General features: G+C 52.8%; 1 protein-coding gene across 5 annotated transcripts in view; it reads left to right on the top strand.

Moving 5' to 3' along the window:
• Positions 1–963: 963 nt before the first annotated feature.
• LOC138747444 (RNA-binding motif, single-stranded-interacting protein 2-like) overlaps positions 964–27,154 on the top strand; it is a 227,309-nt gene continuing 201,118 nt past the window's right edge. For 2 of the 5 annotated variants that reach the window (XM_069906671.1, XM_069906670.1), the window contains exons 1-2: positions 1,500–1,575; positions 5,143–5,228. In XM_069906671.1, coding sequence (XP_069762772.1) covers positions 5,187–5,228 — 42 coding nt within the window. In that variant the 5' untranslated portion in view covers positions 1,500–1,575; positions 5,143–5,186. Of the gene's footprint in view, positions 1,576–5,142; positions 5,229–27,154 lie in introns of all 5 variants that reach the window. The other 3 variants (XM_069906668.1, XM_069906667.1, XM_069906672.1) reach the window with 2 other exon arrangements.

The following is a 27,154-nucleotide window of genomic DNA, read 5'->3' as shown; positions in this document are numbered from 1 at the left end:
GAGCCCGCATTCGCCACTTCAGCTGGAAGCCTGTTCCACACCCCCACCACTCTCTGTGTGAAGAGATTCCCCCTAAACTTTTCCCCTTTCACCTTTAACCCATGTCCTCTGGTTTGTATCCCATCTCCCCACAGTGGGAAAAGCCTATCTACATTTACTCTGTCTATCCCCCTCATAATTTTAAATACCTCTATCAAATCTCCCCTCATTCTTCTACACTCCAAGAAATAAAGTCCTAACCAGTTTAACCGTTCCCTGTAACTCAGTTCCTGAAGTCCAGGCAGCATCCTAGTAAATCTTCTTTGCACTCTTTCTATCTTATTGATATATTTCCTGTAGTTAGGTGACCAAAATTGCACACAATACTCCAAATCTGGCCTCACCAATGTTTTATACAACTTTACCATAACATCCCAACTCCTGTATTCAATATTTTGATTTATGAAGGCCAATATACCAAAAACTCTCTTTACAACCCTATCCACCTGTGATGTCACTTTCAGGGAATTATGTATCTGCATTCCTAGATCCCTCTGTTCTACCGCATCCCTCAGTGCCCTACAATTCACCATGAATGCCTTGGTTTGTCCTTCCAAAATGCAACAGCTCCCACTTGCCTACATTAAATTCCATCTGCCATTTTTCAGCTCATTTTTCCAGTTGGTCCAGATCCCTCTGCAAGCTTTGAAAGCCTTCCTCGCTGTCCGCAACACCTCTCATCGCAGGGTCATGTGCAAACCTGCTGATCCAATTGACCACATTATCCTCCAGATTGTTGATATAGATGACAAGCAACAATGCTCCCAGCCTCGATCCCTGAGGCACACCACTCGTCACAGGCCTCCAGTCTGAGTAGCGACCATCCATCAGCAGGAGGACTTCCTCCTCGTCGCACGTTTTAACTGGAGAATTTCTTGGGCCATGGAGTAGAGGTGGGGGGGGGGGGGGTGTTCTTCCAAATCTCCACTCAGGGGTTGTGTTTGGAGGAAGAAGTGTGGGAGAGATCAACTGGATTTCCACTGACAATCGACCCTGGCTTCTCCCGTCCAGCCATTGCGGCCTCCAGTTGGCTACTTCACCAAGTGCCTGAACCTCTCTGACTAACCTCCCATGTGGCACCTTCTTGAAGGCCTTACTAAAGTGCATGCAGAAGACATCCGCAGCCTTTCCTTACTTACCCCCTGAGTCACCAAAAGTTAAAAAGAACTGGCCATTTTCATCATTGTGGGATCTTGCTATGCATGCATTGGCCTCTGGTACAGTGCGTGTGCGTGGGGGTGGGAAAGAACCACGTTGGAGGCATTTCACAGGCAACAAAGCGCCTTTGGAGCGCGCTGAAAGGCGGCGCAGAGGAACAAGTCTCGTCTGTTCCACATGCAGAGAAGCCGAGCGTGCACTAGGACCTAGTGGCGAGAGAACTTGCGCTCAGTTCCCAGTTCAGTCCATTTCCAACTTCCCGTCCTGACGTCAGCCTGCTTCTTTGGCTCAGCTTTGACATTAAAAAGAAAAATGCTGCTGTCGGTGCCACGGGCAGGATTTAGTCCGTATCCCTATTCTAACCGTTCATCAAAGAAGGTAACCCAGCGAGGGCTGGTGCCCACGATTGCGATGTTTGCTGCGGGACTGGAATGCGTTGGGAGGGTGGAGAGATTAGGGGGGATCTGGTGGGCTCTCAACTTTCAGAGCACTTAGGAACGATCTGTGATCTCCTTTTGACGTTGCAATTCGCAAGGGAAATGGGCTTGTTGGGTGTGTGTTGTGATTTACCAAACAGCAGCAGGCAACAACCAGAAAAGTGGGGGAATTTAAAAAAAAGTTGCTCCAAGTGCAGCAGAGCCCGCTGTGGGTGGTGGTGGTTGGGGGTGGGGGGGGGGGGGGGAGAGAGAACGGGTGCAGGCTGTGATTTAACACGAGCGCGTCGTTTCAATGAGAAAGAGGGGCAAGTTGTTGAGAGGGGACGTGTGTGTGTGTGTTTTTTTGGTGTGTGCCAGTTCTGGGAAAGGCCCACAATGAGCTGTGGCGTGCGAAGAGGGAAAGGGGAGAGGTGGTGGTGAGGGGGGGGGGGGGGGGAGGAGATTGATTGCAGGAATCAGCTCTGGGCCATGTTCAACATGTATCGTATTGGCAAACGGGAGGTGCTGGTGGTGGGGGGGGGGGGGGGGGGGGGGTGTTGAACTCAACCGGACTGGGATTGTTTAAATACAGTCATATCGAAAGTATCCAGTTGCACAAACGCATTCCTTTCACGCGTTGGGGATGGAGGGAGGGCTCTTTTTGGGATTTTAAAAAAATATTGACCATTATTTTCAATCGATCATTCAATCCTTCATCAAAGCAGGACGGACTTTTTTAAAAAACGGTTGGGTTTGTTTTAGGCGAGGAGGGGGGAGAAGGAAAGTGTTGTTTTAATTAGTGGTAAAACTATTAATATTCGGGGACTGGATACACCTAAGTTCCGGGTGTGAGTTTCCCCACTGTGAGTTGGTATAGAGCATTCTCTCTCCTCCACCCCCCCCCTCCCTCGCTCCATTTTCTTCCCCTCCTTCCCTCTTCCCCTCCCTCCCTCCCTTTTTCTCCCCGAGATCTTTGCCCCCACCCTCCCCCTATCTTACTTCCCCGCAGATCTTTTCCCCCCTCCCTCCATCTTTCCTCCCTCTATCTTTCCTCCCTCCCTCCTCTCTGTGACCCTGTCGGCTTTACATACAGATCGTCCGGCCGCCATGGGTTGTTTTGGAAGAGGGGAAGAGAAGGGAGGGGGTGGGGGTCCATAATTGATTGCCAGCAACTGTGGGTCGGCTTACCCTTCGGGGCAAGTGACCTTGTGCAGGGCGCAGGTGGGCGTGCTGGGCATTTGTGTCTGCCAAACTCGACCCCCTTGGTGCCGGCATCGCAGTGCACGTCGTCCCCAGCGTGAAAGATTCTGCACGATTCGTGACGGATCGATCAAGTTTAATATCAGGTTACTCGCCCTCTTTCGAATTGGCGCCAGCATGTAATGTACATTCAACATGAAATCCCAGGTTTCTGCAGGAGGACCTGCTCCTCGTCGCACGTTTTAACTGGAGAATCTCGTGTGCCATGGAGTAGAGGTGTGGGGGGGGGGGGGGGGGGGTGTCCTTCCAAATCGCCACTCGGATTGTGCTTGGAGGAAGAAGTGTGGGAGAGATCAACTGGATTTCCACTGACAATCGACCTGGCTTTTCCTCTGTTATTTAATTGGAATTGCAGTCCAGACGTTCTCAGGAATAAATTCAGGACCGTTAAGAGTATAAACGAGCCAGTGATATTAGAACTTTTTTTTTTAAGGAGGGCGAGGGGTACGATCTTCCCACGGATTTGTCTCCCAATTGGATGTGTTCACTCTTTCATCTTTGCAACTGGCGTTTACTTCTGCAAGCGGCTCCCTCACGCCTGTGCTGGGGGCGCTGAGATAATCTTCCTGGAAAAATGTACCCTTTGAAGGGTGGCGTTGCTTCCCCCCCCCCCCCCCAACCCTCCCCTCCTCCTCTCCCCACCCCACCCCTGCCTCTAGCGAGCCCTCAGAGCTTGGTCTCGGGGGTTGCCTCACACTTGCGAAGGGGCGCCGGTTGATCCATTCCGTATTTGTTTAGACCAGTGGTTCGCAACCTTTTTTTCTTTCCACTCACATAATCACTTTAAGTGATTGCTTCAGGTGGTCCGTGAGTGGGAAGAAAACGCCTGAGAACCGCGGTTTTAATCGTCCCTCATTGACTCGTCATGTGCACGGTTTCAAAACTCCGAAGGGAACTGGGCCAATGACAATTTTTCTCAAGCCAAAGGTTTCAGTAACAATTAGGTCTGGAGCAGTGATTCTCAACCTTCCCTTCCCACTCACATCCCACCTTCAGCAATCCCTTACTCATCACAGAGCACCGATGGCCGAGGGGGTTACTTCACGTGGGATGTGAGTGGAATGAAAATGGGAGAGAACCACTGGTGAGGACCATGGAGTCACTCTGCCACCTGTCCTCAAAAACTTCACGGAGACTATAAAAGCAGATACTCACTATCGATATTTTCAACATGAACTCGTCTCTATGGACAGACTATATGCTATCAAAGTTAAATTTATGTTGATCAGTTGGGGTGGGGGGGGGGGGCTGGCCTCTTTGTGTAATGGAGGGGTTAATGCGGTCACAATTCGGGTCGGGTCGGCTTGGGGTGTCAAGATCCTTCACTGGGATCAATCTGACCCGGGTTCCACGACCGATGGGAAGAAATAATGTCTGCTCAAAGGAGACACAAAAGGTTCAGCCCAAATGCCGGCTGTTCGGCCCGGCGGCTCTGTGCTGGAGTTCCAACTGGACGACCCAGTTTCGAGGAATACGAATTTGCGCCTCTTTACTGCCTCGAATATTTTGGTAGGTATCTGGAGCTTGGACGCATTGCTGATGGCAGTGGGTCTTCCCCGGCCGCTGGCTTCAGTTTCTCCTGCTCACGCCGGAGCTCCCCTTCCCCGTCCCGCCGCCTCGTGTGAAATAGTGGGGTGGGAGAGTCCTCACCCCTCACCTTATCTGTTTAGTACAGCGACCCAACCCACGATGAAGAAGCACTGGGCGTTCGGGATTTACTTCCCTGCCTTGAGAGGGGCGAAGGCGTGGGGTGGGTTTCACTGGGGCAGTCTCCAATGGAAAGGTCCCGGTCGAGGGGGCAGAGAATGGAGGAAGCCCTTTGTTTCCAGGTGGGGAGGGTGGGTGGGCTGCGCTCAAGAATTCGAGGAACCGCGGACCAAGGCTGCTGTTTAAACAACCACACCGAGTCGTCTTTTAAGGGATCGTGAGAGAGAGAGAGATGATGACTGATTTCATCACCACCCCCTCCTTTGACGGGGAGGTTCCAGTCTCCTCGTTGCTGTTTAAAACCCGGCAAAAAAAAACAGCCGAGACATGTGAGGGGAAGGAATCCCCAGTCAGCAGGTCGGTAAACGGGATCGACCACTTTCCTTATCATCTCCCAGCCCCTCTCGCTGTTAAATTGCTGATCTGCCAGACCATCTCCTCAGTCAAACACCCCACGCCTTTCTCCTGGTGGGTCGAGTGCTTCTTAACAGATCTTGATCCCAGTTTAGCTTTTTTTTCCTCTCCAAAATATACTGACACCGTTTGGTTCTCATTTCAAAAGAAATCCTGGCTTCAGAGATTCTTGTGGACCTTTTCTTCAATGAAATGATGTGCAGCGATGCCTATGAGTGGACGGTGCAAGCGAGGGTGAGCAAGAATTTGTTGAAATCTGCTGTTCAGAAGAGATGTATAAGCTGCCCCGACCTGTTTTCCCAATCTGTGTGTGAGGTGTGTGGTGTGAGGGTAGTAGACATCTGGTTAACGTTGGTGAGGAAGGTTCAGGAGGGCCCTCAAATGGGTGGTGTAATAGTGGACAGCGAGGAAGGGTACCCCTTTCGCACTGCCGATTGCATCCGAGTTAACCCACCAATATCGCAGGTCAAATCGCGTGGGAAGGGTGAGTAGATTTCAACTCTGAGGTGTGGAGGGAGCAAGTGTGAAAGCACGACCTCCTCTTGCATTATCACCGCTGGACCCCCCCCCCCCACCACCTTAAAATCCCGAGTTGCAGAATTACCTGCAAATAATGGTGCGGTGTGAAAGGCTCCCGGGGCCAGGAAATGTTCCCATTTCCTAGGAAGGTTGGCAGTGAGAAAGGGGTTTAAGTTAACGGATCCAGATCCATTGGGAACGTGGGCCAAAGAAATGGCAAATGGAATTTAACTCTTCTCAAGTGTGAGATGCTGCAGTTTGGTGGGCTAAACCAGAGCGGGATTTGCACAGTAAATGGTAGGTGAAGAAAGCATTGGCACACCTGCCTTCATTGGAGTGGGGATTGAGTACTAGTATTTGGACCTCATGATTCACCTTTATGTCACTGGTGAGGCCACACTTGATGTACAAGGAGAGGGAGGGAGGGAGGGAGAGAGAAAAAAGGATAGAAAGGGGGGGAATGAGAAAGAGAGGGTGAGGGAAGAGAGCTGGTATCGAAGGCGGTGAAGAGCTGCAGAGTGGGAAAGATTCCACTACCTTCCTCCACCCCTGGTGAATTTTGAAACACTGTGTATTCTGGATTGGGGAGCCCACACTTGAGAGTATTGTGCACAGTTCTGGTCACCCAACTGTAGGATGGATGTCACTGAGCTGGAAAAAATTCAACAGGAAGTTCCTGGGTTTGGAGTAAAAGAGAGAGGTTAGAGAGGCTGACTCTTAATCATTGGAGCATGGAAAGCCAAATGGTGACTATCTAGAGGTGTCCCAAATCATGGGCACCATAGACAAGGTGGGTAGTTGATTCTAGAACTCAAGGAGTCCAAGCTTAAGGTGGGAGGGGAGAAATTTAAGAGGGACACAAGGGGGAACCTTTTCACTGAGAGGGTGGTAGGTGTGTGGGACAAGCTGTCAGAAGATGCTATAAAATTTGGCATTCAAAAGGTTTTTGGATAGACAAATGGACAGGGATTGGAAGGATACGGACCAAATGCAGGCAAATGAGACTAGCCCAGAATGTCAGCATGGATGAATTGGGCTGAAGGGCCTTTTCCAGGTGATTGAATGACCAGGGAGCAGAGGGATATAGATTTAATGTTGGTGGGGGGGGTAAATTAGTATAATTACTAGTGTAGATCATACGTATAATGGTGGAAGGGACTGTCAGCGTTTAGTGTATGCGAGAGATGGGAAAGAGATTGTGGGTGTGGGTAGGTGGGTTTGGGTAACCAACACGAGGAATGGTGCAATAAATTTGTTTGTGAGAGAGGTAGATTGTGAATTCTGAGGGTGTGAAATGTACGGGTGGGAGATGATGCGTTTGTGAAAATGTGTGTGTAAGACAGAGGAAATATATTGTGAGTGTGAGAGAAAGAGAATCTGCAGGAGCAAGAAATGAGAAGGGTGCTAGAGGCAAGAATTCTGTGTGGATGTGAAAGTGTGATGAAGAGAAGGTGAGAGTGTGGATGGTTGTGTGAGAAATTGTGAAGATGTGTGTGTAAGAGGTAGAACGGATGGAAGAGGAGTGTGAGAGAGCGTGTGTGTGAGAGAGCGCGTGTGTGAGAGAGCGCGTGTGTGAGAGAGCGCGTGTGTGAGAGAGCGCGTGTGTGAGAGAGCGCGTGTGTGAGAGAGCGCGTGTGTGAGAGAGCGCGTGTGTGAGAGAGCGCGCGTGAGAGAGCGCGCGTGAGAGAGCGCGCGTGAGAGACCGCGCGTGAGAGACCGCGCGTGAGTGAGCACGTGAGAGAGCTCGCGTTTGTGAGAGCGGGAGCGAGAGTGCATGCGAGAGAGTGTGAGCAAGTGAGTGAGTGAGTGTGAGAGAGCATGTGGGAGAGCATGAGGGAGAGCGTGTGGGAGAGCGTGCGAGAGACTGAGTGAGTGTGAGAGAGAGCGTGTGTGTGAGTGTGAGCGAGTGTGTGAGAGCGTGTGTGAGAACATGTGAGAGTGTGTGAGAGAGCGAGTGTGAGAGAGAGCGTGTGTGTGAGAGAGCGAGTGTGAGAGAGCGTGTGAGAGAGCGAATGTGCGAGAGACCGTGCGAGAGAGCATGTGAGAGAGCGTGAGCAAGTTTGTGAGAGAGCATATGTGTGAGTGTGTGAGAGAGCGTGTGTGTGAGAGAGCGTGTGCATGTGAGAGCGTGAGTGCGAGAGCGCGAGTGCGAGAGCGCGTGCACGAGAGAGCATGCGAGAGAGTCTGAGCAAGTGTGTGAAAGAGAGTGAGAGAGCGTGCGTGTGAGAGAGCGCGTGTGTGAGAGAGAGTGTGTGAGAGCGAGAGTGCATGTGAGAGAGTGTGAGCAAATGTGTGAGAGAGAGTGAGAGCATGTGTGTGTGAGTGTGAGAGAGCGTGTGGGAGAGCGTGAGGGAGAGCATGTGAGAGAGCGTGCAGGAGAGCATGCAGGATAGCGTGCAAGAGCGTGTGAGAGAGTGTGTGAGAGAGCGAGTATGTGAGAGCGTGTGTGAGAGAGTGTGTGAAATAGTGAGAGCGTGTGAGAGAGCGTATGGGGGAGCGTGCGAGAGAGTGTGCGAGTATGTGTGTGTGTGTGTGAGAGAGCGTGTGTGTGTGAGAGTGAGAGAGCGTGTGTGAGTGTGTATGAGAGAGTGAGAGCATGTGAGAGAGTGCGAAAGAGCATGTGAGAGAGTGCAAGAGAACGTCAGAGAGTGTGAGAGAGAATGAGTGAGGAGAGAGCATGTGTGAGAGTATGTGTGGGTGAGTGTGTGTGTGTGAGAGCACGAGAGTGAGCGAGTGAGTGAGAGAGTGTAAGAGAGCGAGTGTGAGAGTGTAAGAGAGTGAGTATGAGAGCACAAGTATGTGAGAGCGTGAGTGTGAGAGAGAGCGAGTGTGTGAGATCGTGAGTGTGTGAGAGAGCATTTGTGTGAGAGCCCGTGTATGTGTGAGTGAGAGAGCGTGTGTGTGAGAGAGAGAGGGTGTGTGAGAGTGTGCGAGAGAGCATGCGAGAGAGTGCGATAGAGCATGTCAGAGAGTGCAAGAGAACATGTCAGAGTGAGGAGTGAGTGAGTATGTGAGAGAGCAAGTTGTGTGAGTGTGTGAGAGAGAATGTGATAAAGTGTGAGAGAGGATGTATGTGAGAGAGTGTGTGTGAAAGGACTAGTGTGTGAGAGATTGTGTGTGTGTGAGATAGCATGCGAGAGAGTGTGCAAGAGAGCATGCATGAGTGTGAGAGTGAGTGAGAGTGTGTGTGAGAATGTGTCTGAGTGTGAGAGTGCATGTGTGTGTGAGAGAGAGTGAGTGTGAGAGAGTGTGAGAGAGTGTGTGTGAGTGTGTGAGTGCAAGTGTGAGAGAGTGAGTACAAGAGAGCATGTGCATGAGCGAGTGTGAGAGAGTGTGTGCGAGAGAGCTAATATGGAAGACAGCAAGGGTGAGAGAGCGTGCGATATAGCATGCGAGAGAGCATGAGCGAGAGAGATTGAGAGATCGTGTGTGAGAGCGAGTGTCTGTGTGAGAGAGCGTGAGAGAGAGCGTGAGAGCATGAGTGTGAGAGCGTGAGAGCATGAGAGCATGAGTGTGAGAGCATGTGTGAGAGCATGAGTGTGAGAGCATGAGTGTGAGAGCATGAGTGTGAGAGCATGAGTGTGAGAGCATGAGTGTGAGAGCATGAGTGTGAGAGCATGAGTGTGAGAGCATGAGTGTGAGAGCATGAGTGTGAGAGCATGAGTGTGAGAGCATGAGTGTGAGAGCATGTGTGTGAGAGAGCGAGCATGTGAGAGAGCAAGAGAGTGCGAGTGGAGGAGAGAGCATGTGTGGGTGAGAGAGCATGTGTGGGTGAGAGAGCATGTGTGGGTGAGAGAGCATGTGTGGGTGAGAGAGCATGTGTGGGTGAGAGAGCATGTGTGGGTGAGAGAGCATGTGTGGGTGAGAGAGCATGTGTGGGTGAGAGAGCATGTGTGCGAGTGTGAGAGAGCGAGCGTGTGAGAGAGCGAGCGTGTGAGAGAGCGAGCGTGTGAGAGAGCGAGCGTGAGAGAGAGCGAGCGTGAGAGAGCGCGAGCGTGAGAGAGCGCGAGCGTGAGAGAGCGCGAGCGTGAGAGAGCGCGAGCGTGTGAGAGCGCGAGCGTGTGAGAGCGCGAGCGTGTGAGAGAGCATGAATGTGAGAGATGTGTGTGAGTGTGCGAGAGAGTGTGTGACAGTGTGAAAGCATGTGAGAGAATGCAAGAGAATGTGTCAGAGAGAGAGAGCGAGTGTGTGAGAGTGCGAGAGAGTGCGAGTGGAGGAGAGAGCGCGTGTGTGAGAGAGCGCGTGTGTGAGAGAGCGCGTGTGTGAGAGAGCGCGTGTGTGAGAGAGCGCGCGTGAGAGAGCGCGCGTGAGAGACCGCGCGTGAGAGACCGCGCGTGAGAGACCGCGCGTGAGAGACCGCGCGTGAGTGAGCACGTGAGAGAGCATGTGAGAGAGCTCGCGTTTGTGAGAGCGGGAGCGAGAGTGCATGCGAGAGAGTGTGAGCAAGTGAGTGAGTGAGTGTGAGAGAGCATGTGGGAGAGCATGAGGGAGAGCGTGTGGGAGAGCGTGCGAGAGACTGAGTGAGTGTGAGAGAGAGCGTGTGTGTGAGTGTGAGCGAGTGTGTGAGAGCGTGTGTGAGAACATGTGAGAGTGTGTGAGAGAGCGAGTGTGAGAGAGAGCGTGTGTGTGAGAGAGCGAGTGTGAGAGAGCGTGTGAGAGAGCGAATGTGCGAGAGACCGTGCGAGAGAGCATGTGAGAGAGCGTGAGCAAGTTTGTGAGAGAGCATATGTGTGAGTGTGTGAGAGACCGTGTGTGTGAGAGAGCGTGTGCATGTGAGAGCGTGAGTGCGAGAGCGCGTGCGCGAGAGAGTCTGAGCAAGTGTGTGAAAGAGAGTGAGAGAGCGTGCGTGTGAGAGAGCGCGTGTGTGAGAGAGAGTGTGTGAGAGCGAGAGTGCATGTGAGAGAGTGTGAGCAAATGTGTGAGAGAGAGTGAGAGCATGTGTGTGTGAGTGTGAGAGAGCGTGTGGGAGAGCATGAGGGAGAGCATGTGAGAGAGCGTGCAGGAGAGCATGCAGGATAGCGTGCAAGAGCGTGTGAGAGAGCGAGTATGTGAGAGCGTGTGTGAGAGAGTGTGTGAAATAGTGAGAGCGTGTGAGAGAGCGTATGGGGGAGCGTGCGAGAGAGTGTGCGAGTATGTGTGTGTGTGTGTGAGAGAGCGCGTGTGTGTGAGAGTGAGAGAGCGTGTGTGAGTGTGTATGAGAGAGTGAGAGCATGTGAGAGAGTGCGAAAGAGCATGTGAGAGAGTGCAAGAGAACGTCAGAGAGTGTGAGAGAGAATGAGTGAGGAGAGAGCATGTGTGAGAGTATGTGTGGGTGAGTGTGTGTGTGTGAGAGCACGAGAGTGAGCGAGTGAGTGAGAGAGTGTAAGAGAGCGAGTGTGAGAGTGTAAGAGAGTGAGTATGAGAGCACAAGTATGTGAGAGCGTGAGTGTGAGAGAGAGCGAGTGTGTGAGATCGTGAGTGTGTGAGAGAGCATTTGTGTGAGAGCCCGTGTATGTGTGAGTGAGAGAGCGTGTGTGTGAGAGAGAGAGGGTGTGTGAGAGTGTGCGAGAGAGCATGCGAGAGAGTGCGATAGAGCATGTCAGAGAGTGCAAGAGAACATGTCAGAGTGAGGAGTGAGTGAGTATGTGAGAGAGCAAGTTGTGTGAGTGTGTGAGAGAGAATGTGATAAAGTGTGAGAGAGGATGTATGTGAGAGAGTGTGTGTGAAAGGACTAGTGTGTGAGAGATTGTGTGTGTGTGAGATAGCATGCGAGAGAGTGTGCAAGAGAGCATGCATGAGTGTGAGAGTGAGTGAGAGTGTGTGTGAGAATGTGTCTGAGTGTGAGAGTGCATGTGTGTGTGAGAGAGAGTGAGTGTGAGAGAGTGTGTGTGAGTGTGTGAGTGCAAGTGTGAGAGAGTGAGTACAAGAGAGCATGTGCGTGAGCGAGTGTGAGAGAGTGTGTGCGAGAGAGCTAATATGGAAGACAGCAAGGGTGAGAGAGCGTGCGATATAGCATGCGAGAGAGCATGAGCGAGAGAGATTGAGAGATCGTGTGTGAGAGCGAGTGTCTGTGTGAGAGAGCGTGAGAGAGAGCGTGAGAGCATGAGTGTGAGAGCGTGAGAGCATGAGAGCATGAGTGTGAGAGCATGCGTGAGAGCATGAGTGTGAGAGCATGAGTGTGAGAGCATGAGTGTGAGAGCATGAGTGTGAGAGCATGAGTGTGAGAGCATGAGTGTGAGAGCATGAGTGTGAGAGCATGTGCGTGAGCGAGTGTGAGAGAGTGTGTGCGAGAGAGCTAATATGGAAGACAGCAAGGGTGAGAGAGCGTGCGATATAGCATGCGAGAGAGCATGAGCGAGAGAGATTGAGAGATCGTGTGTGAGAGCGAGTGTCTGTGTGAGAGAGCGTGAGAGAGAGCGTGAGAGCATGAGTGTGAGAGCGTGAGAGCATGAGAGCATGAGTGTGAGAGCATGTGTGAGAGCATGTGTGAGAGCATGTGTGAGAGCATGAGTGTGAGAGCATGAGTGTGAGAGCATGAGTGTGAGAGCATGAGTGTGAGAGCATGAGTGTGAGAGCATGAGTGTGAGAGCATGAGTGTGAGAGCATGAGTGTGAGAGCATGAGTGTGAGAGCATGTGTGTGAGAGCATGAGTGTGAGAGCATGAGTGTGAGAGCATGAGTGTGAGAGCATGAGTGTGAGAGCATGAGTGTGAGAGCATGAGTGTGAGAGCATGTGTGTGAGAGAGCGAGCATGTGAGAGAGCAAGAGAGTGCGAGTGGAGGAGAGAGCATGTGTGGGTGAGAGAGCATGTGTGGGTGAGAGAGCATGTGTGGGTGAGAGAGCATGTGTGGGTGAGAGAGCATGTGTGGGTGAGATAGCATGTGTGGGTGAGAGAGCATGTGTGCGAGTGTGAGAGAGCGAGCGTGTGAGAGAGCGAGCGTGTGAGAGAGCTGCGTGAGAGAGAGCGAGCGTGAGAGAGAGCGAGCGTGAGAGAGCGCGAGCGTGAGAGAGCGCGAGCGTGTGAGAGCGCGAGCGTGTGAGAGCGCGAGCGTGTGAGAGAGCATGAATGTGAGAGATGTGTGTGAGTGTGCGAGCGAGTGTGTGACAGTGTGAAAGCATGTGAGAGAATGCAAGAGAATGTGTCAGAGAGAGAGAGCGAGTGTGTGAGAGTGCGAGAGAGTGCGAGTGGAGGAGAGAGCTTGTGTGTGAGAGCATGTGTGGGTGAGAGAGCATGTGTGGGTGAGAGAGCATGTGTGCGAGTGTGAGAGAGCGAGTGTGTGAGGTAGAGTGTGTGAGAGAGCATGTGAGAGAGCGTGCGGGGGAGTGTGCAAGAGAGTGTGTGCGAGTGTGTGTGAGAGAGCATGTGTGTGTGTGAGAGAGCATGTGTGTGTGTGAGAGAGCACGTGTGTGTGAGAGAGCACGTGTGTGAGAGAGTGTGTGAGTGAGTGTGTGTGAGAGTGAGCGTGTGTGAGAGCATGTGAGTGAGAGAGTGTGTGAGAGAGCGTGTGTGAGAGCATTTGTGTGAGAGCTTGAGTGTGAGAGTGAAAGTGTGTGTAAGAGCATGAGACAGCATGTATGTGAGTGTGTGTGCGAGAGAGCGAGTGTGAGAGAGTGTGTGAGAGAGCATGCAAGAGTGTGAGCATGTGTGTGAGTGTGAGAGAGCATGTGTGTGAGAGAGTGTGCGAGGGAGTGTGCAGGAGAGGGTGCAAGAGAGTGAGCGAGTGTGTGAGACAGAGAACATGTGAGTGTGAGAGAGTGTCAGAGCATGTGTGTGAGAGCATGTGTGTGAGTGAGCATGTGTATGAGAGTGCATGTGTGTGAGCGTGAGAGAGCGTGTGTGAAAGAGCATGTGTGAAGGAACATATGAGAGTGAGTGTGAGAGCGAGCATGTGAGTGAGTGTGTGAGAGCAAGTGCGAGAGAGAATGTGCATGAGCATGTGTAAGAGAGCAAGTGTGCGAGAGAGCATGTGAGAGAGCATGCGATGGAGCATGAGCAAGTGTGTGAGAGAGCATATGTGTGAGTGAGGAGAGCATGTGTGTGAGAGTGTGTGTGAGAGTGAGAGAGTGTGAGTGTGAGAGCATGTGTGAGTGTGAGGGAGTGTGCATGAGAGCGTGCAAGAGAGTGTGAGCAAGTGTGTGTGAGACAGAGCATGTGTGTGAGCGTGAGAGAGTGTCAGAGTGTGTGTGACAGAGTGAGAGAGCATGTGTTTGAGAGTGCATGTGTGTAAGAGCGTGTGTGAAGGAACGTATGAGAGTGAGTGTGTGATAGTGAGCATGTGAGAGCACGAGCATGTTAGAGCGAGAGCGTGTGAGTGAGTGTGTGAGAGCGAGTGCGAGAGTGTGTGCGTGAGCATGAGTGAGAGAGCAAGTGTGCGTGGGAGCGTGAGCAAGTGTATGAGAGAGCGTGTGTGAAGGAACATATGAGAGAGCGTGTGTGAAGGAACGTATGAGAGAGTGTATGAGAGCGAGCGTGTGAAAGCGCGAGCATGTTAGAGCGCGAGCATGTGAGTGTGAGAGAGTGAGTGTGAGAGAGTGAGCGTGAGAGAGTGAGCGTGAGAGAGTGAGCGTGAGAGAGTGAGCGTGAGAGAGTGAGCGTGAGAGAGTGAGCGTGAGAGAGTGAGCGCGAGAGAGTGAGCGCGAGAGAGTGAGCGTGAGAGAGTGAGCGTGAGAGAGTGAGCGTGAGAGAGCGAGCGTGAGAGAGCATGTATGTGAGCAAGTGTGCTAGAGAGCGTGCAAGAGAGCATGCGAAGGAGCGTGAGCCAGTGTGTGAGAGAGCATATGTGTGAGTGTGTGGAGAGCATGTGTGTGAGTGTGTGTGTGTGTGAGTGAGAGAGCGTGTGTGAGAGAGCATGTGTGTAAGCGTATGAAAGTGAGTGTGATAGCGAGCATGTGAGAGTGCAAGCGTGTTAGAGTGCTAGCGTGTGAGTGAGTGTGTGAGAGTGAGTGCGAGAGTGCGTGTGAGCATGTGAGAGAGCAAGAGCAAGTGTATGAGAGCGTGTGTGAAGGAATGTATGAGAGTGAGTGTGTGAGAGCGAGCATGTGAGAGCGCGAGCGTGTTAGAGCACGAGCGTGTGAGTGTGTGAGAGTGAGTGTGAGAGAGCATGTGGGTGAGGAAGTGTGCGAGAGAGCATGCAAGGGAGCGTGAGCAAGTGTGTGAGAGAGCATATGTGTGTGTGTGTCAGAGCATGTGTGTGAGAGCATGAGTGTGTGTGGGAGAGTGTGTGAGAGAGCGAGTATGTGAGATAGCGATTGCGAGAGAGCGTGTGCGTGAGCATGTGTGAGAGAATGTGCGAGAGAGTAAATGTGGAAGAGGGCGAGAGAGCATGCGATAAAGCATGCGAGAGAGCATGAGCAAGTGTGTGAGAGTGTGAGAGCGTGCATGTGTGAGAGCATGTGTTTGTGTGAGCTTGAGTGTGATAGTGTAGGAGAGCATGTGTGAGAGCTTGAGTGTGAGAGTGAAAGTGTGTGTAAGAGCATGAGAGAGCATGTATGTGAGTGTGTGTGCGAGAGAGCGAGTGTGAGAGAGTGTGTGAGAGAGCATGCAAGAGTGTGAGCATGTGTGTGAGTGTGAGAGAGCATGTGTGTGAGAGAGTGTGCGAGGGAGTGTGCAGGAGAGGGTGCAAGAGAGTGAGCGAGTGTGTGAGACAGAGAACATGTGAGTGTGAGAGTGTGTCAGAGCATGTGTGTGAGAGCATGTGTGTGAGTGAGCATGTGTATGAGTGTGCATGTGTGTGAGCGTGAGAGAGCGTGTGTGAAAGAGCATGTGTGAAGGAACATATGAGAGTGAGTGTGAGAGCGAGCGTGTGAGTGAGTGTGTGAGAGCAAGTGCGAGAGAGAATGTGCATGAGCATGTGTAAGAGAGCAAGTGTGCGAGAGAGCATGTGAGAGAGCATGCGATGGAGCATGAGCAAGTGTGTGAGAGAGCATATGTGTGAGTGAGGAGAGCATGTGTGTGAGAGTGTGTGTGAGAGTGAGAGAGTGTGAGTGTGAGAGCATGTGTGAGTGTGAGGGAGTGTGCATGAGAGCGTGCAAGAGAGTGTGAGCAAGTGTGTGTGAGACAGAGCATGTGTGTGAGCGTGAGAGAGTGTCAGAGTGTGTGTGACAGAGTGAGAGAGCATGTGTGTGAGAGAGCATGTGTTTGAGAGTGCATGTGTGTAAGAGCGTGTGTGAAGGAACGTATGAGAGTGAGTGTGTGATAGTGAGCATGTGAGAGCACGAGCATGTTAGAGCGAGAGCGTGTGAGTGAGTGTGTGAGAGCGAGTGCGAGAGAGTGTGTGCGTGAGCATGAGTGAGAGAGCAAGTGTGCGAGGGAGCGTGAGCAAGTGTATGAGAGAGCGTGTGTGAAGGAACATATGAGAGAGCGTGTGTGAAGGAACGTATGAGAGAGTGTATGAGAGCGAGCGTGTGAAAGCGTGAGCATGTTAGAGCGCGAGCGTGTGAGTGTGAGAGAGTGAGTGTGAGAGAGTGAGTGTGAGAGAGTGAGTGTGAGAGAGTGAGTGTGAGAGAGTGAGTGTGAGAGAGTGAGTGTGAGAGAGTGAGTGTGATAGAGCGAGTGTGAGAGAGCATGTATGTGAGCAGGTGTGCTAGAGAGCGTGCAAGAGAGCATGCGAAGGAGCGTGAGCCAGTGTGTGAGAGAGCATATGTGTGAGTGTGTGGAGAGCATGTGTGTGAGAGTGTGTGTGTGTGAGTGAGAGAGCGTGTGTGAGAGAGCATGTGTGTAAGCGTATGAGAGTGAGTGTGATAGCGAGCATGTGAGAGTGCAAGCGTGTTAGAGTGCTAGCGTGTGAGTGAGTGTGTGAGAGTGAGTGCGAGAGTGCGTGTGAGCATGTGAGAGAGCAAGAGCAAGTGTATGAGAGCGTGTGTGAAGGAACGTATGAGAATGAGCATGTGAGCGAGCGTGTGAGTGTGTGAGAGTTAGTGTGAGAGAGCATGTGGGTGAGGAAGTGTGCGAGAGAGCATGCAAGGGAGCGTGAGCAAGTGTGTGAGAGAGCATATGTGTGTGTTTGTCAGAGCATGTGTGTGAGAGCATGAGTGTGTGTGGGAGAGTGTGTGAGAGAGCGAGTGTGTGAGATAGCGATTGCGAGAGAGCGTGTGCGTGAGCGTGTGTGAGAGAGTGTGCGAGAGAGTAAATGTGGAAGAGGGCGAGAGAGCGTGCGATAAAGCATGCGAGAGAGCATGAGCAAGTGTGTGAGAGTGTGAGAGCGTGCATGTGTGAGAGCATGTGTTTGTGAGAGCTTGAGTGTGATAGTGTAGGAGAGCATGTGTGAGAGATTGAGGGTGAGAGCACAAGTGTGAGAGAATGAGTGTGTGAGAGAATGAGTGTGTGAGAGAATGAGTGTGTGAGAGAACGAGTGTGTGAGAGAACGAGTGTGTGAGAGAACGAGTGTGAGAGAGAGCGTGTGTGTGAGAGAGCGTGTGTGAGAGAGCGTGTGTGTGAGAGAGCGCATGTGTGAGAGCATGTGTGTGTGAGAACACGAGTGTGAGTGCGTGTGTGACAGCGTGTGTGAGAACTTGAGTGGGAGTGTGAGAGAGTGTGTAAGCATGAGAGAGCATGAGTGAGAGAACGTGTGTGAGAGAGCATGTATATTAGAGCATGCAAGAGCGTGAGCAAGTGTGTGGGAGCATGTGTGTGAGTGTGAGAGAGTGTGTGTGTGAGAGTGTGAGGGAGTGTGCAAGAGTGCGTGCAAGAAAGTGTGAGCGAGTGTGTGTGAGACAGAGAGCATAAGTGAGTGAGTGAGTGTCAGAGCGTATGAGTGAGAGCATGTGTGTGAGAGAGTGTGAGAGCGTGTATGTGAGAGAGCATGTGTGGGTGAGAGAGTGTGTGTGAGAGTGCGAGAGAGTGAGCAAGCATGTGAAAGAGCAAGTGTGTGAGAGAGCGAGTGTGTGTGAGAGCATGTGTGAGAGAATGTGGTAAAGTGTGATACAGCATGTATGTGTGTGAGAGTGTGTTTGGGAGAGTGTGAGAGAGTGTGTGAGAGAGATTGTGTGTGTGAGTGAGATAGTGTGCAAGAGAGCATGCAAGAGAGTGTGCATGAGTGAGAACATGTGAGTGTGTGTGAGAACATGTGAGTGTGAGAGCATGTGTGTGAAAGCGCATGCAGGAGAGAGAGAGAGCGTGCGGGTCAGCATGTGAGAGAGTGTGAGTGAGTGTGTGTGTGTGAGAGAGAGCGTATGAGAGTGTCTGAAAGTGTGTGAGAGAGTGAGTGTGAGAGAACGAGTGTGAGAAAGTGAGTGTGAGAGCACGAGTGTGTGAGAGTGTGTGAGAGATAGCGAGTGTGAGAGAACAAGTGTGAGAAAGAGAGTGAGAGCATGAATGTGTGAGATAGCGAGTGCGAGAGAGTGTGTGCGTGAGCGTGTGTGAGGGAGTGATTGTGGAAGAGAGCGAGGGCGAGAGAGCGTGCGATAGAGCATGCGATAGAGCATGAGCAAGTGTGTGAGAGAGCATGTGTGAGCGAGTGTACGTGTGTGAGAGCACGCGTGAGTGAGAGTGTGTGAGAGTGAGTGTAGGAGTGAGTGAGAGCACAAGTGTGAGAGAGTGTGTGAGAGCGTGTGTGTGTGAGAGCGTGTGTGTGAGAGAGTGTGCATGTGAGAGAGCGTGCGTGTGTATGAGAGCATGTGTGTGAGAGCGTGAGTGTGAGTGCGTGTGTGAGAGCTTGAGTGTGAGAGTGTGTGTAAGAGCATGAGAGCGTGAGTGAGAGAGCGAGTGTGAGAGAGTGTGCGAGAGAGCATACGAGAGTGTGAGCAAGTGTGTGAGAGCATGTGTGTGAGAGAGTGAGAGAGCATGTGAGGGAGTGTGCAGGAGAGCGTGCAAGAGAGTGTGAGCGAATGTGTGTGAGACAGAGAGCGTGTGTATGTGAGTGTGAGAGTGTCAGAGTGAGTGTGAGAGCATGTGTGTGAGAGCGTGTGTGTGAGAGCGTGTGTGTGAGTGAGAGAGCGTGTGAGTGAGAGAGTGCATGTGTGTAAGAGCACGAGAGAGCGTGTGTGAGAGAGCGTGCGAGAGAGCATGCGAGGGAGTGTGAGCAACTGTGTGAGAGAGCATATGTGTGAGTCTGGGAGCGTGTGTAGGAGAGCATATGTGTGTGTAAGTGAGAGAGCGTGTGAGCGAATGTGAGAAAGTGAGTGTGAGAGAACGAGTGTGAGAGTGTGTGTGAGAGTGAATGTGGAAGAGAGTGAGGGCGAGAGAGCGTGAGGTAGAGCATGCGAGAGAGCATGAGCAAGTGTGTGAGAAAGTGAGAGCATGTGTGTGAGTGTGTGTGTGAGCGAGCGTGCATGTGTGAGAGCGTGAGTGTGAGAGCACAAGTGTGAGAGAACGAGTGTGTGAGAGAGCATGTGTATGAGAGCATGTGCGTGTGAGACCGCGAGCGTGCGAGAGCGTGAGTGTGTGAGAGCGCGAGTGTGAGAGCACGAGTATGAGTGCATGTGTGAGAGTGTGTATGTGAGAGCTTGGGTGTGAGTGTGAGAGTGTGTGTCAGAGCATGAGAGAGCGTGAATGAGAGAGTGTGTGTGAGAGAGCATGTATGTGAGCGTGTGTGTGAGAGAGTGAGTGTACGAGTGTGTGAGAGCATGAGCGTGAGAGGACAAGTGTGAGAGAACGAGTGTGTGAGAGAGCATGTGTATGAGAGCATGTGCGTGTGAGACTGCGAGCGTGCGAGAGCATGAGTGTGTGAGAGCACGAGTGTGAGAGCACGAGTATGAGTGCATGTGTGAGAGTGTGTATGTGAGAGCTTGGGTGTGAGTGTGAGAGTGTGTGTCAGAGCATGAGAGAGCGTGAATGAGAGAGTGTGAGAGAGCATGTATGTGAGCGTGTGTGTGAGAGAGCGAGTGAGAGTCTGCGAGAGACCATGCGAGAGTGTGAGCAAGTGTGTGAGAGCATGTGTGTAAGTGTGAGAGTGTGTGTATGTGAGTGTAAGACCACGTGTGTAAGTGAGAGAGCGTGTGTGTGAGAAAACGTGTTTGAGTGTGCATATGTGTAAGAGCGTGAGAGAGCATGTGTGAAAGAGTGTGTGTGAAGGAACATATGAGTGTGAGTGTGTGAGAGCGAGCATGAGCGTGTTAGAGTGCGAGTGTGTGAATGTGTGAGAGTGAGTGTGTGAGAGCGAGTGCGAGAGACCGTATGCATGAGCATGTGTGAGAGAGCAAGTGTGCGAGAGAGCATGCGAGACAGCATGCGAGGGAGCGTGAGCAAGTGTATGACAGAGCATGTGTGTGAGAGCATGTGTGTGAGAGTGAGAAAGCATGAATGAGAGTGTGTGTGTGAGTGTGAGAGACTGTGTGAGGGAGTGTGCAGGAGAGTGTGAGAGCGTGTGAGTGTGCGAGCGTGTGTGTGAGAACGTGTGTGAGTGTGAGAGTATGTGTGAGAGCATGTGCAAAAGAGATTGAGAGCATGTGAGAGAGCGTGCGGGAGAGCATGCGAGAGCGTGAGCAAGTGTGTGTGAGAGAGAGAGTGTGAGTGTGAGAGAGCGCATGTGTGTGTGAGTGAGAGAGCGTGCATGTGAGGGTGTGAGAGAGCATATGTGTGAGAGTGCGAGAGTGTGAGTGAATGTGTGAGAGAGCGTGAGAGAGAGCATGAGAGAGCGAATGTGAGAGTGTGTGAGAGAGCGAGTGTGAGAGCAAGAGTTTGAGAGAGCGAGTGTGAGAGCGAGCGAATGCGTGAATGAGCAAGTGTGTGCGAGAGCGAGTGTGTGCAAGAGCGAGTGTTGGAGAGCGAGTGTGAGAAAGTGTGTGTGAGAGCGAGTGCGAGAGACCGTATGCATGAGCATGTGTGAGAGAGCAAGTGTGCGAGAGAGCATGCGAGAGAGCATGCGAGGGAGCGTGAGCAAGTGTATGAGAGAGCATGTGTGTGAGAGCATGTGTGTGAGAGTGAGAAAGCATGAATGAGAGTGTGTGTGTGAGTGTGAGAGACCGTGTGAGGGAGTGTGCAGGAGAGTGTGAGAGCGTGTGAGTGTGCGAGCGTGTGTGTGAGAACGTGTGTGAGTGTGAGAGTATGTGTGAGAGCATGTGCAAAAGAGATTGAGAGCATGTGAGAGAGCGTGCGGGAGAGCATGCGAGAGCGTGAGCAAGTGTGTGTGAGAGAGAGAGTGTGAGTGTGAGAGAGCACATGTGTGTGTGAGTGAGAGAGCGTGCATGTGAGGGTGTGAGAGAGCATATGTGTGAGAGCGTGAGAGTGCGAGAGTGAGTGAATGTGTGAGAGAGCGTGAGAGAGAGCATGAGAGAGCGAATGTGAGAGTGTGTGAGAGAGCGAGTGTGAGAGCAAGAGTTTGAGAGAGCGAGTGTGAGAGCGAGCGAATGCGTGAATGAGCAAGTGTGTGCGAGAGCGAGTGTGTGCAAGAGCGAGTGTTGGAGAGCGAGTGTGAGAAAGTGTGTGTGAGAGCATGTGCTAGAGAGAATTGCTGAGAGCGTGCGAGAGAGCATGAACGAGTGTGTATGAGAGTGAGAGAGCATGTGTGTGAGCGTGAGAGTGCAAAAGAGCATGTGAGAGAGTGTGAGAGCATGAGTATGTGTGAGAGAGCGCGCATGTGCGTGTGAGAGAGCGCGTGTGAGAGAGCGCGTGTGAGAGAGCGCGTGTGAGAGAGCGCGTGTGAGAGAGCGCGTGTGAGAGAGCGCGTGTGAGAGAGCGCGTGTGAGAGAGCGCGTGTGAGAGAGCGCGAGAGAGCACCTGTGTGTGAGAGCGTGTGTGAGAGAGGGTGTGTGAGAGAAAGCGTGTGTGAGTGCGTGAGAGTGTGAGTGCGCGAGAGTGAGAGCAGGAGTGTGAGAGTGTGAGAGCGTGTGTGGGAGAGAGCGCGTGGGAGAGAGCGCGTGGGAGAGAGCGCGTGGGAGAGTGCGCGTGGGAGAGTGCGCGTAGGAGAGAGCGCGTGGGAGAGAGCGCGTGGGAGAGAGCGCGTGGGAGAGAGCGCGTGGGAGAGAGCGCGTGGGAGAGAGCGCGTGGGTGAGAGAGCGCGTGTGAGAGAGCGCGTGTGAGAGAGCGCGTGTGAGAGAGCGCGTGTGAGAGAGCGCGTGTGAGAGAGCGCGTGTGAGAGAGCGCGAGAGAGCACCTGTGTGTGAGAGCGCGTGGGAGAGAGCGCGTGGGAGAGAGCGCGTGGGAGAGAGCGCGTGGGAGAGAGCGCGTGGGAGAGAGCGCGTGGGAGAGAGCGCGTGGGAGAGAGCGCGTGGGAGAGAGCGCGAGAGAGCACCTGTGTGTGAGAGCGTGTGTGTGAGAGGGTGTGTGAGAGAAAGCGTGTGTGAGTGCGTGAGAGTGTGAGTGCGCGAGTGTGTGAGAGCAGGAGTGTGAGAGTGTGAGAGCGTGTGTGGGAGAGAGCGCGTGGGAGAGAGCGCGTGGGAGAGAGCGCGTGGGAGAGAGCGCGTGGGAGAGAGCGCGTGGGAGAGAGCGCGTGGGAGAGAGCGCGTGGGAGAGAGCGCGTGGGAGAGAGCGCGTGGGTGAGAGCGCGTGGGTGAGAGCGCGTGGGAGAGAGCGAGTGGGAGAGAGCGCGTGGGAGAGAGCGCGTGGGTGAGAGCGCGTGGGAGAGAGCGCGTGGGTGAGAGCGCGTGGGAGAGAGCGCGTGGGAGAGAGCGCGTGGGAGAGAGCGCGTGGGAGAGAGCGCGTGGGAGAGAGCGGGTGGGAGAGAGCGTGCGTGGGAGAGAGCGTGTGAGTGTGAGAGTGCTTGTGAGTGTGAGAGAGCGAGTGTGTGAAAGAGGAAGTGTGAGAGCATGTGCATGTGCTAGAGAGCGTGTGTGTTTGAGCATGTGCGAGAGAGTGTGTGAAAGTGTGAGAAAGTGTGTGTGAGAGCGTGTGTGTGAGTGTGAGAGAGTGTGTGTGAAAGCATGTGTGTGAGAGAGTGTGAGAGCGTGTGTGTATGTGAGAGAGCATGTGGGAGAGCGTGCGGGAGAGCCTGAGAGAGAGTGTGAGAGTGTGTGAGAGAGCGTGTGTGAGAGAGCGCGTGTGAGAGAGCGCGTGGGAGAGAGCGCGTGGGAGAGAGCGCGTGGGAGAGAGCGCGTGGGAGAGAGCGCGTGGGAGAGAGCGCGTGGGAGAGAGCGCGTGGGAGAGTGCGCGTGGGAGAGTGCGCGTGGGTGAGAGCGCGTGGGAGAGAGCGCGTGGGAGAGAGCGCGTGGGAGAGAGCGTGCGTGGGAGAGAGCGTGTGAGTGTGAGAGTGCTTGTGAGTGTGAGAGAGCGAGTGTGTGAAAGAGGAAGTGTGAGAGCGTGTGCATGTGTTAGAGAGCGTGTGTGTTTGAGCATGTGCGAGAGAGTGTGTGAAAGCGTGAGAAAGTGTGTGTGAGAGCGTGTGTGTGAGTGTGAGAGAGTGTGTGTGAAAGCATGTGTGTGAGAGAGTGTGAGAGCGTGTGTGTATGTGAGAGAGCATGTGGGAGAGCGTGCGGGAGAGCCTGAGAGAGAGTGTGAGAGAGTGTGTGAGAGAGCGCGTGTGAGAGAGCGCGTGTGAGAGAGCCCGTGTGAGAGAGCCCGTGTGAGAGAGCCCGTGTGAGAGAGCCCGTGTGAGAGAGCCCGTGTGAGAGAGCCCGTGTGAGAGAGCGCGAGAGAGCACCTGCGTGTGAGAGCGTGTGTGAGAGAGGGTGTGTGAGAGAGGGTGTGTGAGAGAAAGCGTGTGTGAGTCGTGAGAGTGTGAGTGCGCAAGTGTGTGAGAGCAGGAGTGTGAGAGTGTGAGAGCGTGTGTGGGAGAGAGCGCGTGGGAGAGAGCGCGTGGGAGAGAGCGCGTGGGAGAGAGCGCGTGGGAGAGAGCGCGTGGGAGAGAGCGCGTGGGAGAGAGCGCGTGGGAGAGAGCGCGTGGGAGAGAGCGCGTGGGCGAGAGCGCGTGGGCGAGAGCGCGTGGGCGAGAGCGCGTGGGCGAGAGCGCGTGGGCGAGAGCGCGTGGGAGAGAGCGTGCGTGTGAGAGAGCGTGTGAGTGTGAGAGTGCTTGTGAGTGTGAGAGAGCGAGTGTGTGAAAGAGGAAGTGTGAGAGCGTGTGCATGTGCTAGAGAGCGTGTGTGTTTGAGCATGTGCGAGAGAGTGTGTGAAAACGTGAGAAAGTGTGTGTGAGAGCGTGTGTGTGAGTGTGAGAGAGCGTATGTGAAAGCATGTGTGTGAGAGAGTGTGAGAGCGTGTGTGTATGTTAGAGAGCATGTGGGAGAGCATGCGGGAGAGCCTGCGAGAGAGTGTGAGAGAGAGTGTGTGTATGTGTGTGAGAGAGCATGTGTTAGAGAGTGACTGTGGGAGAGCGAGTGTGTGAGCGAGCGAGTGCGAGAGAGCGCATGCTAGAGAGCGCGTGTGTGAGCGCGTGTGTGAGTGAGAGCGCATGTATGAGAGAACGTGAGCAAATGAGTGAGAGAGCATGTGTGTGAGTGTGAGAGAGCGAGTGTGTGAGAGTGTGAGAGAGCGTGTGAGAGCATATTTGTGAGAGTGTGTTTGTGCGAGTGTGTGAAAGAGCAATAGAGAGCGCAAGAGAGAATGTGTGAGAGTGTTAGCGAGTGTGAGTGCATGAGTGTGAGAGTGTGTGTGAGGGATCAAGAGAGAGTGTGTCAGAGTGTGTGAGAGAATGAGAGTGTGTGTGTGAAAGTGTGCATGAGACAGTGTGCATGAGTGCATGTGAGAGCGAGTGTGAGAAAGCGTGTGAGAGCGTGTTTGAGAGTGTGTGTGAGAGCATGTGTGTGTGAGAGCATGTGTGTGTGAGAGCATGTGTGTGTGAGAGCATGTGTGTGTGAGAGCATGTGTGTGTGAGAGCATGTGTGTGAGAGCATGTGTGTGTGAGAGCATGTGTGTGTGAGAGCGTGTGTGTGAGAGCGTGTGTGTGAGAGCGTGTGTGTGAGTGTGTGTGTGTGTGAGTGTGTGTGTGAGTGTGTGTGTGTGAGTGTGTGTGAGTGTGTGTGTGTGAGTGTGCATGTTACAGAGTGTGCGTGAGCGTGTGTGGGAGCATGTGCGAAAGAGTGTGTGTGAGAGCGGGTGTGTGAGAGCGTGCATGTGTGTGAGAGAGCATGTGCATGTGAGATCGGGTGTGTGTGAGCGAGAAAGAGCATGAAAGTGTGAGAGCGTGTGTGTGAGAGTGTGTGTGTGTGATAAAGCGTGTGTGTGATAGAGTGATAGAGAATGTGAGAGTGTGCGAGTGGGTGAGAGAGTGTGAGAGTGCATGAGTGTAAATGTGTGAGAGTGCCCACGAGAGTGCCCATGAGAGTGTGCGCGAGTGCGCGTGAGAGAGGAAGAGAGAATGTGTGAGCGTGTGTGAGTGTGAGAGCATGTGTATGTGTGAGAGAGCGCGCGTGTGCATGTGAGAGGCACATGTAAGTGAGCGTGTGTGAGAGTGTGTGTGAGAGAGCGTGAGAAAGTGTGAGAGAGCATGTGTGTGAGTGTGAGAGAGCATGTGTGTGAGTGTGAGAGAGCATGTGTGTGAGTGTGAGAGAGTGTGTGTGTGAGAGAGTGCGTGTAGAGTGCGGGAGAGCCTGCGAGAGAGTATGAGCGAGTGTGTGATAGAGTGTGTGTATGTGTGTGAGAGAGCATGTGTAAGAGAGCGAGTGTGTGAGCTAGCGAGTGCGAGAGAGCGTGTGCGTGTGCTAGACAGCGTGTGCGAGAGAGCGCATGCAAGAGAGCGCGTGTGTGAGCGCATGTGTGAGAGTGCATGTGTGAGTGAGAGAGCGTGTTTGTGTGCGTGTATGAAAGAGCAATAGAGAGCGCAAGAGAGAGTGTGAGAGTGTTAGCGAGTGAGTGCGCGAGTGTGTGTGTGAGAGAACAAGAGAGAGTGTGAGAGCATGTGTGTGAGAGTGTGTGTGTGTGAAAGTTTGCGTGTGACAGAGTGTGCGTGAGCGCATGTGAGTGAGCGCGTGCAAAGAGAGCGCATGTGTGAGAGCGCATGTGTGAGAGCGTGTTTGAGAGAGCGTGTTTGAGAGAGCGCGTTTGAGAGAGCGCGTTTGAGAGAGCGCGTTCGAGAGAGCGCGTTCGAGAGAGCGCGTTCGAGAGAGCGCGTTCGAGAGAGCGCGTTCGAGAGAGCGCGTTCGAGAGAGCGCGTTCGAGAGAGCGCGTTCGAGAGAGCGCGTGCGAGAGAGCGCATGTGTGAATGAGCGCATGCGTGAGAGAACATGAGCAAATGAGTGAGAGAGCATGTGTATGAGAGAGAGTGTGAGAGAGCGTGTTTGTGCGAGTGTGTGGAAGAGCAATAGAGAGCGCAAGAGAGTGTGTGAGTTTTAGCGAGTATGAGTGCATGAGTGTGCGTGTGTGAGTGTATGTGAGAGAGCAAGAGAGAATGTGAGAGCATGTGTGTGAGAGTGTGTGGTGAAAGTGTGTATTTGACAGAGTGTGCGTGAGCACGTGTGAGAGCGTATGTGTGAGAGAGTGTGTGGATGTGTGAGAGAGTGTGTGTGTGTATGTGTGAGAGTGTGTATGTGAGATTGTGTGAGAGCGAGAGAGCACGAGAGTGTGGGAGAGTGAGTGAGCATGTGTGGGAGAGTGTGAGAGAGCGTGTGTGTGTCAAGACAGTGTGTATGTGAGTCAGTGTGTGTGAGTGTGAGAGAGCGTGTGAGTGAGTGCATGCGAGAGAGCATGCAAGAGAGCGTGTGTGAGTGAGCGCGTTTGTGTGTGAATGAGTGTGTGTGTGAGAGCATGTGTGAGAGAGCGTGCGACAGATCATGTGAGAGAGCGTGTGTGAGAGCATTTGTGTGAGACCATGTGTGAGAGAGTGCGTGTGAGAGCGAGTGTGTTAGACAGTGTGTTAGACAGTGTGTGTGTGTTGAACAGTGTGTGTGAGCGCGAGAGAGTACGAGAGAGAGCATGTGTGCAAGAGAGTGAGAGTGTGTTTGTGTGTGAGTGTGAGAGTGAGTGTAAGAGACCGAATGTGCAAGAGAGCAAGTGTGCGAGAGAGCAAGTGTGCAAGGGAGTGTGTATGTGAAAATGCATGTGCTTGAGAGTCCGTGTGCGTGAGAACATGAGAGAGTGTGTGTGTGTCAGTGAGAGAGAGTGCATGTGAGTGTGTTTGAGAGTGAGTGTGTGTGTGAATGAGTGTATGTGAGAGTGAGTGTGAGAGTGTGTGAGTGAGAGTGAGTGTGTGAGAGTGTGTGTGATTAAGTGTGTATGCGAGAGTGTGTGAGTGTGTTTGCAAGAGTGTGAGAATGAGTGAATGTGTGAGTGAGTGTGTATGCGAGAGTGTGTGTGAGAGAGTGAGTGTGTGAGTGAGTGCGTATGCAAGAGTGTGAGTGAGTGTGGGTGTGTGTGAAAGAGTGTGTGAGTGAGTGTTTATGTGAGAGTGAGTGAGTGTGAATGAGTGAGAGAGTGAGTGTGAGAGAATATGTGTGTGAGTGTGAGAGAGTGTGAGTGAGAGAGTGAGTGTGTGTGTGATTGTGTGAGTGAGAGTGTGTGGGACAGTGTGTGAGAGAGTGTGAGTGAGTGTATGTGAGAGTGAGTGTGAGAGTGTGTGATTGTGTGAAAGAGAGTGTGAGAGAGTGTGTGAGTGAGTGTTTATGTGAGAGTGAGATTGTGTGAGTGAGAGAGTGAGTGTGAGTGAATGTGTGTGGGTGAGTGTGAAAGAGTGTGACTGAGAGAGTGAGTGAGTGAGAGTGTGTGAGTGAGTGTGAAAGAGTGTGACTGAGAGAGTGAGTGAGTGAGAGTGTGTGAGTGAGTGTGTGTGTGTGATTGTGTGAATGAGAGTGTGTGGGACAGTGTGTGAAAGAGTGTGAGTGTGAGTGAGTGTGTGCGAGAGTGAGAGAGTTTGTGTGTGT

This window comes from Narcine bancroftii, chromosome 12, assembly GCF_036971445.1.
Source record: "Narcine bancroftii isolate sNarBan1 chromosome 12, sNarBan1.hap1, whole genome shotgun sequence".
Classification (NCBI taxonomy): domain Eukaryota; kingdom Metazoa; phylum Chordata; class Chondrichthyes; order Torpediniformes; family Narcinidae; genus Narcine; species Narcine bancroftii.
The sequence above is the reverse complement of the archived record's forward strand: the minus strand, read 5'-3'. Positions and strand labels throughout refer to the sequence as shown.